The sequence below is a fragment of the Pyrgilauda ruficollis genome, unplaced genomic scaffold, assembly GCF_017590135.1.
Source record: "Pyrgilauda ruficollis isolate IOZ18807 unplaced genomic scaffold, ASM1759013v1 scaffold9, whole genome shotgun sequence".
Taxonomy (NCBI): Eukaryota; Metazoa; Chordata; class Aves; order Passeriformes; family Passeridae; genus Pyrgilauda; species Pyrgilauda ruficollis.
The window spans coordinates 5,859,384-5,872,062 of NW_024531043.1; the positions used below are offsets into that span (position 1 = coordinate 5,859,384).

Below are 12,679 nucleotides of genomic sequence, written 5' to 3' on the forward strand. Positions count from 1 at the left end.
GATCTGTATGATAAGTGTTTAAGTTTGCTGTAAAATGGATTCCTTTAAAATATTTAGAATAAATATTTTTATTTACTTATTTATAATAAAAATATTTTAAATATTTGTAAATATTTATATTTACAATATATGATTGTAACTACATGTTCAAAACTAAGGAACATAAAAATGATGTGAAATTGCAGCTGTGTTTTCAAACCATATTTGTGAACAGCAAAGCTAACCAGAACATGATAGATAATACGAGACATCTCCTACAACAGTGACAGGTTCTGACAGTGACAGAATGATACCCAGTGCAGGATTAAGGCTGTTACTGTCAGAATCACTCTGCAATTAATAATCTTTTGTGCTCCCCTTGGCATGCACAGAACAACCACAGCAATCTGTTTTCTCCTCTTAACTCCACGGTGTCTAATCCACAGTAAGCTCCATGAAAAGTCCATCAGAATGTTGAATGCAGAAAAAAAAAAGAAATACTGGGGGGAAAAGTAAATTTGTTCTGGCACCAAGTGCCAGCAATTTGGATGAAAGATTGTTTCTAACCTCCCAGCAGTGCAAGATTACAGCAAGATCCTCATTTTTGTTGAGGTCGCTTTACGCTGCCAAAGCAGCGGTCAACATTCACGTGAAGATCAATCTCAAGGGATTTCTGATGTGTCACCTGTTCAGTCAAGCCCAGGAAGGTACTGACTAGAAGTTATTACCAGCTGATGCTCCTTCTGAATCTTAGGATAGTTCCCTGTGGATCAGAGCTCATATTTAAGCAATTTCAGGAACCATCACCATGGTTCCTGAGTGCCTTACAAGTTAAAATATATCTTTATAAAACATTTTAACATGTCTTATTTCTCTCTCTCGTCACCCCCGCATAAAGGCTTGAGGTCTTTTTAAATAATTCTGGTAAAACTGTATGTTCTTAATGCCTGTGTTTGGTTGGGATGATGGGGAGGTTCAGGTTCATGCTGACAAACAGCTACCCAGAAAGCCATGGCTGCAATGTCCCACACAAACCACACAACCGGTATAATTATGACGATTTTTAGGAGATGTGGCTTCAGTTTTAAACTAGCACAAAGATCTGAGATGCCTCCCACCCCCAGTACGGAGGGGCACCATAGGGCAGCTCCGTGGTGTTTGTCCTCGGCCTGACCCGGCACCGCTGATCCCAGGGCTCAGGGGCCTTGTGGTACAACGCTCCCTTCCCAAGAGACCTATTTACAGAACAAGAATCAACAGTTAAAGCAGGAACGAGTGACAGCGCAGGGAATTTCTAGATCCTGATTGTAGGATGAACTCATTCATGTGACTCCTGAACTTGACTGAGGATGGAGACAGTCCAAACCATGACGTATTTACACTGACTTAGCTTATGGCTTAGCTTTTTCTTAATATTCCTGTTTCTGCTTACACAAACTCTTCTCAGCAGTGCTTTGATTTCTGATTGAAATAAGAAGGTTTTTTCCTTTTGCTTCTCATTATCTGCTATATTTTTTTAGTAAGCATCACCTCCCCAACACAGCCCTTTATTTTGACCATGGAACTCCTAATTTCCTTAAAACACGTTTATGTGCTTTCCAGAATTCAGGCTTTAATGTCACCTTGTTAAGGCAAAAGCCCCAACATTAAGTGCAGGTAGTGGCAGTGTATTTAAGTAGGCTGAAACCTGATTGATACCACTCCCATCTGCTCTGCCTATCTCAGCAAGTGCAGAGCCTCACTGAAATACTGCACCAGTTCTGTCACGGGAGGAGTTGTTGGGAGAGCATGCCACAGCCTCTGACCACTTATTCGGGTTTAATTGGATTAGACATATATTTGAACACAGCACTCAAAGGAGCTGACAGTCCTTCCACAATTTCCTGGCCTGCCTGGTCGGTTTCCTTTTTGATCAGACACATCCCAGTGAAGGTAGAAAATAATCTAGATACACACCAGTTTTTAATTAAATTGGGCATGACAGGCTGTGTTTAAGCTACATTCTCCATAATAATTTGTTTTGCATTTGCTGATGACAGATTTATTTATGTATGTAATCAGAACTGTAAGCAAATTTTCATTTTTCGAGAACCTTTAAAATAATACTTGACTCGGTTTCAGAAAATTTAAGCACTCGCATTTACTGCTGCCTGAAATTTCTGAGACAAACAACGCTGCGTTTCCGAAGCGCAGAACACACCACGAAACAAAAACCATTATACAGACATAAAAATTAATACATCAGAAGCGTTATCCCGCTCAAACACACCAAAGCACGAGCTGAATGCCTGTTAAACACAGAGGGGAGCTTGTTAGATTTTTGCTGCTCGTTAGATTTTGCTGCTCGTCCCTGACAGCTTTCCCTCCATCCCCGGGCCCGGGACGCCGGGGTGCAGCCGGAGCGGGGCCAGCCCCGCAGCCGGGCAGAGCGGCCCGGGGCACGGGGCAGCGTGGGGCGCGGGGAGCAGGCAGGGCCGCCAGAAGGTGGGATGCCAAAAATGACCTCGGAGAGAGCGAGGCACTGCCAGGGACACGGGTGGGGACAGCCCCAAGGCACGGACGGGTGAGAAGCAGCAGAGATGTCGACAGTGAAAATGTCAGCAGTAACCAGAGGTGGGTAATTGTTCTCAGGGTCATTAGAGAACTGCAGGAAAAAAGGCAGGAGTGGAGTTCAGATCCTTGTGCACAGACTCCTGCAAACAAGGAAAAGCTATTTTAGAAGCTGTTTTTTAAAACTCTGCCTTGCAGAAGAACAGGAAAGGTAAGGCATCGGTGCAAGCAGCGCTCAAACCACGACAAACCTTCAGCTGGGATTTCACCTCCCCTACAAAGTTTATTTGCGCTTATACGGGAAGCAGCGAACAGGAAAACGTAATTACATGTAAAAACGACATGCTAAAAAGAGTTTGCAAAACTGAGCGCTGCAGTCGGGGAGTGTCCGAAGGCAGCCGCCCGTACCGCGGTGCCCGAGCCCCGGCGGCAGCGGCCGGGCGCTGCGGGCCGCAGGGGCCGGGCCCGCCTCCATTTCCCGCCCGTCACCTGACGCCCCTAATGGCGCCGCGCGGCCACGTGACCCGCCGCGCGCCCCACGTGACCCGCGGCCGCCGCGCCCCCTCCCCCCCCCCTCGTTCCCCCCCCTCCGCCTCCCGGGCCGGGCGGTGCGCGCGCGCGCGGCCGGCGGCGCCTCCTCAGAGCGGCCGCGGCGGGTTCTGCGCTGACGGGGCCGACGGACCAAGACCGGCGGAGCGGCCGGAGCGGGCGGCGCTTCTTCCTCCCTCCTCCTTCTCCTCCTCCTCCTCTCTCCTCCCTCCCGCATCCTCCTCCTCGGCCCCCTCCTCGCCCGCCTCCGCCCCCCCGCACGCAGGCACCGCGGTTCCCGGCACGGACAACATGGCGGCGGTGTCGGGGGCAGGGGCTGCGGGCGGCTCCGCCAGCGCCGGCGGCCCGGAGATGGTGCGGGGACAAGTGTTCGACGTGGGGCCGCGCTACACCAACCTCTCCTACATCGGCGAGGGGGCCTACGGCATGGTGTGGTGAGTGCGGCCGCCGGGGCAGCGCCCTTGCCCCGGACAACTCCCTCCTCCCTTCCCTCCCTCCTTCCCGCCGCCCTGCCCGGCCGCGGGCCCGGCCCGCCCTTGCCCTCGGGGAGGGGGAGCAGCTCTGTCTCGCTCTCCTCAGCTCTGCCTCCCCCTCCGTGTTCCCGAGGTTGTCTCTCCGGCATCACCCTTCTTTCCTTTCCCTCCCTGCACCCCCCCATCCCTCCGTCGGTGGGTGCAGCTGAGCGTCTCGTTTCGTTTCGCTCCTGCGTTTATTTTCTTTAAGTCTTGTGCCTGTGGAGTTGGTCGCTCTCGTTATTTCCTCCGTCTCCGTAGTGCGATTGCAGACGTTCAGGAAGGGGGGGAAGGTGGTAAATCCTGCTGGCAGCCCCGCGTCCCTTCCAGTGCCCTGCGAGGGCTCACCTGGCTGCAGCAGCCCGAGGTCGTGGGGGATAAAAGGTGAATCTGAGCGCAGGAGTTGCTGCCGCTGCCTGACTTTGCTCAGGACGTGCTGTCTGTGCTGCAGAGCTGGCCGCATTAGTGCCTGCGTTAGCGTGTGCAGGTGAAAGTTCTCTTCAGCTGTCCTAGCTCTAAATTATATTGCATTATAAGGACTTAGCCTGAATCTCGCTGAAAAGCGATCGTGTGCGTTTGCTGTGGGTAGCATCGGTCTTACAGAGCGCCGTGAACGAACTACAAAAAACGTGAACTAACTGGATTAAGAGTGCGAGATGGATTTTTTAGCAGTCTCAATGAGCTGGGGTGATGCTGTGTGATCTGTGTATCTAATGACTGGGTTACTAACATAGTATGCTCAGTGGCCTTACTTAGGATTTCATATTCTGTCTTCCGTTAGTTAAGAAAACCCCAGTAGTCCTGAAATAACTTGAGGGATGCAGATGAAAAACTCTTTTTTGTTGCTGTTTTATCAACTTTCTTGCAACACTGACTCTGTTTCTTCAGTGTGGTTTTTGACCAGAAGTACTAAAAGCGACTTACAGGCTGTGACTTCATGAAAGCTTTAGCAGCATTAGTTTCTCTCTCTGATGAGGAATCTTTTGTAAAGCAGTGCATTTCTCAGCGAGGACACCTCACAGCCTTCAGCTGTGCGCTACAGATTTTTATAGCTGTAGGTTTTTGCACATAGTCACTGAATTGTGCTGGCCTGTCAGGATGAAGTCATTGTGTGCTTCAAGGAGGGAGCTTTCATCTAGGCCTGAGTTTAGCTGGGAGATGAGCCTCTCTCTCAGAGTTTTGTGTTGTGGCCTTCACTTTTTTTTTTTTTTTGCTGTGGGAAGAACCTTCAAAATGTAAATCAGAAATCCCGTTTACAATGTAAAATATCCTTGTTATTGTTTCAGTGTTAGAAATCACAGCAATATATCTAGTCCAAAACTTGTTGATGTAGCTTCTGGTACAGGCTGTATTTTGTTATGGTTATTTTATCATCTGAACCAGGGTAAGGAAATGAGTGCAGATAATCTCAGTAGTGGCTGCACTGGTTTGCACTCACAGTCAGGTTTTTGAAGGTCCTGGGGAATAGCATTGCTGAGGTGTGTGCTGGGGACAGTCCAGTTCACTTTAACAAGGTGTTAAAAACTGTGTTTCACAAACAAAGTGAAAAGCTAAAATATTTCACCACAGATCAGGGACTGCAAGAAGCAGCAGGATGGCAATTGATGCCCTTTTTTGGCATCCCTGGGCCAATGAGCAGATACAGGGGAAACAGGGCCACTTCTGCCCCTCCAAATTGTGTGTGGTAAACTTCTACACTGAAGCTGTTTCCACTCCAAATCCAAAAGGTTGGTTTTTATTTGAAAACTTCTTTTGATACTTTGTGTCTGCTGTGAATGCTGTACACAATCACTATCAAAATTCCCAAATCTCCAGTTCCGTTGAAATATGCACTTGGCTCCTGTGTTTTCTGCTATAAAATTATTAACATAAAATGCCACATTATGTATTTTGTGCTCTTGATTATTGCTCTTGTGCCTTGGGTGTGAAATGACAGGGAGCAAAGTCTCACTTTATAGGGTGTACTTGATCAGGAAAGTGTTGGATGCACTGGCAGCAGTGCCATGGCAGCAGTGCTGTGTGCTGGTGACTGCAATGAAATGCCATTGCCTATCAGTCCCAGCCGTGCAGGCTGTGCAGTTCTCTGCTCTGTGTTTCGTGTTTTGCTCTGGTTGCTAATGCAGTGAGGATCTGCAGAAGCTTCTCCCTCAGGGGGTGGGGTAGAGGGCAAGCTGTGAGTGTGCAGATGGAGATGTTTCCTGCAACTGCAAAATCCATTTAAAATTATACACTGATAAAGGAAAGCAAAGCAGGCCCTGATGGTTTTGTTTCAGACCCACAGCTAATGTGGAGCTCTTCGGAGATGATGGTTATTTACAAGTGCACTGCTGTAAGGCTTGTTACATGGCAAACGAGTGTCTTTTGACTCTTAAAATCCTTCACTCTCTCTCTCGTTTTTATCCTAATTCTTATATTTCTACGTTGTTGGATTAGGGATTTGAAAACAATAAAATGCTTTTGATTATATGAGTAAAAGGGCAAATGAAGTATTCTTAGGATAGTGCTGTTATGGTCGGTCTTCCATTTTTATTTTGCAGCAGAGACAATAATGTTTGAGAAATATTGATCACAACATAAAATGCCAGTACAGGAAATAGAGGAAGATGTTGGCTGAAGAGACTGTACGTGAATGTTCTCTCATCTGGATTTGAAAACCCTTGAAGGCATTTAACTATTTTCCTAGTGCAGTCATTTTTTTACATAATCAGATTTTGAGTAAAAATAAACTCAGCAGAGCAGTATATTTACTGCTGTGTTGTGGTTGCACTTTCTCAGCTTCGTAAGCAGAAAAGGCACATTATCAGGCCAAACCCCATCCTAATGTCCTCCAGTTCAACTCTGCCAGAATCGTTCAGCCTGTGATTAAGGCTTTTGCCTTTTGTTGCAGAGGGTGAAATGGTAGGAGGTGGATCCCTGTCAGAGCCCCTTTCTAACCCGTTTTTGTTTTGGTCATTCTGCATGTGAAACTGAGGGCTGAGCACAGAGTAAAGTTTGAGCCAAAATCGTCAGCACTTCCTAGGTCTGCAGGACATTCTTTGAGCAATTACTTAGTCATACAGTCATGTTTGTTACTCTGACTTAATTCATCCAAATATATGTAAATGTTGTGTTGTCTTCCTCTCTGCTTTCACTTAAGAATTATTAGTTGTTTTGAGGGGCATTGGGGTAAAGTTCTTTGAGTGACTTTCCCTTTCATTCAGTGATAGGATGTTATTGACATCAGAGTCAGATGGAACGCACTTTCAGACCAGGTCTGAGAGTTTCAGAAATATCTTTCAGACACAACAAATTGGGAAAGGTTGTTGGGGTTGTTTCTTTCTCCCCTTATGTGGGCTTGGTTTTATTATTAGTAGTATTGTTTTAAAGCAGCCTGTTAACAAGCCATACTTCAAACACACTGGAACAGCAATAAAAATATGATGGAGTTGAGCTTTACATTCCCAGTGTGACTTGTTCTTCCTCTGGTTGATCAGTGGTAATTTGGCAAGGATGATAATTTGACAGTAAAAAACAAATAATAATTTTGGAAAGAAATGGTGAATTGAATGTGATAGGAATGTTCTCATTTTTATCCTAGCTTTTCAAAGCTTTTTTTGTCATCAAGCTTATATGAAATGTGAAGTAATATCAGTGCTGCAAATAACTGCTTATAAATAAGCAGTTGAATGCAGATGAGTGCAGTTGGAAGAAAATAATCTGCAAGCTCAAATTTTGGATTTCTTGCTCTGAATTTGCCGTGTTACAAAGAGAGCTTTGTGTTACTGATGTGCTGTGAGAGAGTGATATTAGAGGTTTAGGTAGTCAATAGTTAAATGTTAAAGTAATACTGAAAAGAAACTTAAAACATTTGGCAGTAGATTCTTTAAAGTTACACTTCCCTCTACTGTCTCATGGAACTGCCCTACTTTTAGAGCATCAATAATTTAAAATGAAGAGAAGCATATTAATAAAGAAACTAAAACCGAAGGAAATCGGAAATAGAACGATCTGCAAGGCATACATATTGATATTAAAACATGAAATTTGAATGGAATTGAAGGTTGCATAATAGTTTCTTTTGAGTTACATAAAAAGGTGGCTTTTGCATCCTCTGTGGGGGTCAGCGTGGTGGCTGGGGTGGGCTGCTCAGTGGCAGTGATCAGAAAGAGCCGTTCTTGTTTGTTCTGTTAACTCTTGCCTTGATCCAGAGAGACAGAGAGTCCCTTAAGGATGGAGCCAGTGCAGGGATCGTGCCCCTGTTTGCCTGTGCTTTTAGGGAGCACGGGTTGGGTCTGGGTGTCAATACCTGGTAATTAACATGTTCTGTCTGTGTGATAAAGGGAGCAGGGAGCTGATACAACCCGCCCCAGTGCAAGGATCAGAGGAGGGAATTAGGGAGTGTAATTGGTGGCTAGTTATCAGCTTCTTCCCTCTGGGGAGAAGGCAGATGTAAGCACTTCCCTTCAGTCACTCAAGCTTCTAGCACTTACCTAACCTGGCGTGGGAACCCAAAGGAGGAATTAGAGCTGCTTTTCCTGCTCTCCCTGGTGATGGACAGGTGGCCCCCACAAGCTGTGCAGCAGGGACGGGCAGCAGCCACTCGCTCCGTGTCAGAGCTGTCTTCCCGGTTTATGGAAGATAAGAGATAGCAACTTTTGCTGTCAGCCCAGAGCAATGGGATACTGGCTTAGCTGAGGAGTGCAGTTCATGGACACTTGCATTTTATGAGTAAATACACATTTTTCTGGCACAGCGTGATCCATCCCATGGGAACAGAGATAACTTATGGGTTTTCTTAGAAGAGTGCTTTATTAAGGAAATAAGGCTTATGTGTTCACAGCATGTGTATGTGGCTGCATCTGTCCATCTCCCATACCCGTACATATGATTCTAGTACCTGTTGCCTGCCTTTCATCAAATCTGACAGATGGTAAAAGCCTTAAAGATAGAAAGTTATTCTGCAGGTTTCACAAAAATAGGTATTTTTGCTCGAGTGAAGAGATCCTGTAAGCTAGTCCACTGGGGAAGAGATTGTATTGGGTCACATGTGAGAAATCAGACTCCCTGAGGAGACATGACATGCCCCAGTTTCACAGATGGATTTATTGCTACTCCTGAGTCTAGAAATGTGTATTTGTAGGACACCAAGCTCTGTAAGTTCAGTGGCTTCTTGTTCAGGGGTGGGGATCTACAGCCCAGAGAAGAGTTGGTGCTTTACCAACTGAGTAGGTGTAGAGCTCAGCTTGTGTTGAAAACTAGTACTTCGCCAACATAGAAGGTTTTTTTTTAATATTTTTTCTGTTGATGCTTTGTCAGTTCTCAGCTGTGATCTAGAAATGAAAATAACTGATTGATTTGATATTTAATGAAAATATTTTATGACATCTTGCTATGGAATATTTCACAGCATAATGTAGGTTGAAGGGACTTTCTGAGGTCATGTAGTCCAACCTCCTACTCAAAGCAGGGCTGATGTCAAAATTAGACCAAGTTGCTCAACATGTCCACTCAGTATTTCCAAAATCTCCAGGGATGGAGATTCTATAACATCTATGGGCAACTTCTGGTTTTAGTGTTAAACCAATTGTCCAGTGATACTTTTCCCCTTAAAAACATGAGAGTTTGCCTTGCTGCAACTTGGGACCATCCCCTCTTGTCCTTTGTACTCTTTGTCTCTGAGAAGAATCTGGATCACTTTTCTCAGTGACTCCCCTTTATGTCACTTAAAAGAGTAGTTGGATGTTTTCCACCGCCACCCCTTTTTCCCCTCCTAGCCTGTACAAACCCAGTTTCTTCAAATTTTTTTTTCTTTCATGTGACATCTTTCAGCTCCATGCATCCTAATGGTTTTCTGCTGGGTTTGTTCCAGTACTGGAAGGGAGCAAAACTGGATGCAGAATTCCACAGCAGGAATCAGTTCCCTTGACCTGCTGGCTGTGCACGTAACACAGAGCAGTCCTTGGTCAGCTTCATCACTGGGAGCTGGCACTGCTCATGGATGAAGTCGGATGCTGTTCTGATAATTTGGAGAAGGCTTTCACTTAAAGTGAAGTATTTTAGGAACTTTTAAAATAATATCTGGGAAAAAAACCCCAAACCCAGAAACATTTTATTAAGTGATTTCAATTGTATTTGATTTTGATTTTCAGATCACTCAAATGAAATGTATGGAGCGATAAATGTATTCAAAAATGTAGCTTCTATGTTATTGTGTTGTAAGATAAGTAAAAATAATAGTGTAATAATGTGCAATTCAACAGTATAGTTCATTTCAGGTGATTTATCTGTGTGAAATCTGTGTTCTGTTAATTGGCAGGATGATTATTAAAGACACTGGTTTGCTTGTGCATGAATCTCCTTTTCAGAAGAGAGCTTGTTTTCCTTTGCTTTGGTACAACTTCTGGGTATATGTTTGAGCTATTCTCAAACTCATGTTTTTGCAAGGTGCACAAAAACCCAAATGCAGTTCATTGTCAGCTTTGAGCAGGTAGATTGGTAAGATAATTACAGTTTGTAATAAATGTCACTGATTCAGCCAGTGTTATTTGATGGTAGGTCCTTTGGCAGGGTTTCCTGCGCTCCATCGGGGTGCAGGAGTTGGTTTCTGTTTCACGAGCATTCCTGTCTCCACCCGTTTCCGCTGGGGAGAGCCAGTGCAGGCACAGCCTCAGCTCCCCCTTGGCTTCTTCTGCACCCTCCTGGTGCCCTGGCTGCCTCCACGCTGCCTGGGCTTGTGCCCCTCCAGCCCAGTGACCTCTTACTGGTGGATTCAGTACTGGTTTGTGTATATATGTCTTGTAGAAAGGCTGTAGTAGAAATATTTTTCTGTTAGATTTGGGCAGAATCTTCATGACAGTTCAGTTTTAGCAGAGTTGTGCACATGCTTTTACTGTCCATCTGTTTGCAGTACCCAAAATCACAACCACCCAAGTTCCCCTAAGAGGAAATCTCTTCTCTTGGAAGTTCTTCTTTTGTATTTTAAGAGAATTTTCATAAAATACTGAAATACTCTGTGGTGATTAGGATGCAAATGAGAGTTTTTGTTACATGGTGGAAAGTAATTCGTCTGTGTTGTGGGTATGTTTTAAGTACAAGCAACTTGCAATTAGGCTACAGTTTATAATGTGCAATTACTTCATTTTGCAGTTTTTCTTAACATTAACAGCTGCCACTGCAGTGCATTACTTCTTGCTTCTTCAGAAGGAAGGCAGATTGCTTCACCAAATGTGCTGATGTGTCCTGAGTAAAATTTCAGGTCATTTGAGCACTCCAAATCAATACTCCTCAAAATGCTTCAGTCCAGAATTTGCCCAATTTTATTGGGATTTGGATGTTGCAAAATATCCCAAATGACATTCAGGTTGACTTTTATATTGGATTTTTTTGAGTGTTTCATAATTGTGAAATAGCTTCCTTTCAGCTACTGGAGCCCACATGTCTTAATGCTGATACCTCCTCTGAACAAACCACCAAGCTGTGAATATGCTGAGGGTTTACTGTTGGCATGTTTTTTAGAAACATGGAAAAAATATGTAGAAAATGCCTTGTAATCTGATATGAAGGGAAGTAACTTCTGATAGTGGTGGGATGCACACTCAATGCTGGTGGTTTGGTTGTTTTGGTTAGCAAGTGAAATACTGAACCAACCATGGCAGAGTGGACAGTGGTAATGACCTTGTTTTCATCAGTGCTCTGGGATCGTTTTCATTTTGCATTGATGTTTCAATGTCAGGTTTAGGAAAGTCTCTGCTTTTGAGTGTGCATGGATGATTTTCTTCTATTTCTGTTGGAATGAAATACTGTGAGCTATCTCTTCTGAAGATTTATGTGGTGTGGAATCATTAAATAAGCTGATTTTAGGAGGAGTATCTGGAATATAAGTCAAATTAGAACCTTAGCAGACAAAAGACTAAACCACACTGGAGGATTTGTTAATCCTATCATCACTCACAGCTCTCTGGTAGTGCTCTCCCTTCTCTCTAGGAAAGGGGAAGTGCTTCCTGCACACATTTATGATTCCTACTTTGCTGCTTGGGATGTGGTGGTTGTTTTCCAGGCTCTGGAGTAACAGTGATGATGTTGCTGACCTGTCCTTTGCTCTCCTGGTGGGTTGTTGTTGCCCCTTGAGGAGCATTAAGCACAGAGGGAGGAGGTGGGCACCTCATTGCTGTGTGGAGTCTGAGCTCTCCTGGGAGGCCCAGACACCTGAGCTGAGCTTTGCAGGGCTGAGCCTTACAGGCTGACCTGTGCTGATCTGGGGCTGTGCTGCTGCTGCAGGGACAGCTTTTCCCTCCATGCCTCTGCTCTGCCACTCCTTCCTCCTGTGCTGGGGCCTGCACAGCTGAAGCATTTGCTGTGTTGGAAAGCTGGTTTAGCTGAAGAATGACTTCATAAAAAATAAAATTTAAAGGCGAGAAGTTGAAATGATGGACACAAAGCCCTGTGAGTGCTGGTGCTGACACAGGAGAGGAATAGAACTATGCAGGTAAAGGCTTCTTTACTGTTCCTGTTTCAACTTGGAGCTGCTTTGGTTCTCTGAACTGACACAAACAAAGGCACTGCTCCAACCAAGAAAGTGAGAAAGGGCAGGGATGTGAGGCATAAAAGGGAGAGTGAACCACAGCCCCTCCTTTGAATTCACTGAGACCTTAGGTTGTCTCATGTTGCCGAGCTCTTACAATTTTAGCTCAAAATTCATTCCCACAGGAATTTATATACAGAGGAGAAAGATAGTGATATTTAATATCATAATATTTTATCAGAAGCAATTGGTGCCTTTGGAATGAATTTATTTCACAGATGCCAAGGGGCCTTTAAACATAGTGAAGTTTGTTAAATTTGGCATCGATGCTATCAAAGGAAATACTGACAGTGGAGAACCAGTAAATTCTAAAATAGGGAAGGGAAGTGGGAAGGGAAGAAGTGGATAAAGTGAGATATAAGAGTTTTCTATTTTCTGAAGACTGACTTGAAGTGGCATAAAACAGAGTAGGCATGCGTTGTGGTTTGAAGTCAGTGTTCTACAGCTAAAGGTATGGAGAGAAAAATACACATTAGAAGAGACTGAAAGAATTGATTTTTTTTTTCAAACAACTAAGATTAATCAATGC

The 12,679-nt window shown here is 44.6% G+C and overlaps 1 protein-coding gene across 1 annotated transcript in view; it reads left to right on the plus strand.

The window, feature by feature from the left end:
• Positions 1-3,120: 3,120 nt before the first annotated feature.
• MAPK1 (mitogen-activated protein kinase 1) overlaps positions 3,121-12,679 on the plus strand; it is a 35,007-nt gene continuing 25,448 nt past the window's right edge. Inside the window, exon 1 of the mRNA XM_041489115.1 lies at positions 3,121-3,512. Coding sequence (XP_041345049.1) covers positions 3,370-3,512 — 143 coding nt within the window. The 5' untranslated portion in view covers positions 3,121-3,369. The remainder of the gene's footprint in view (positions 3,513-12,679) is intronic.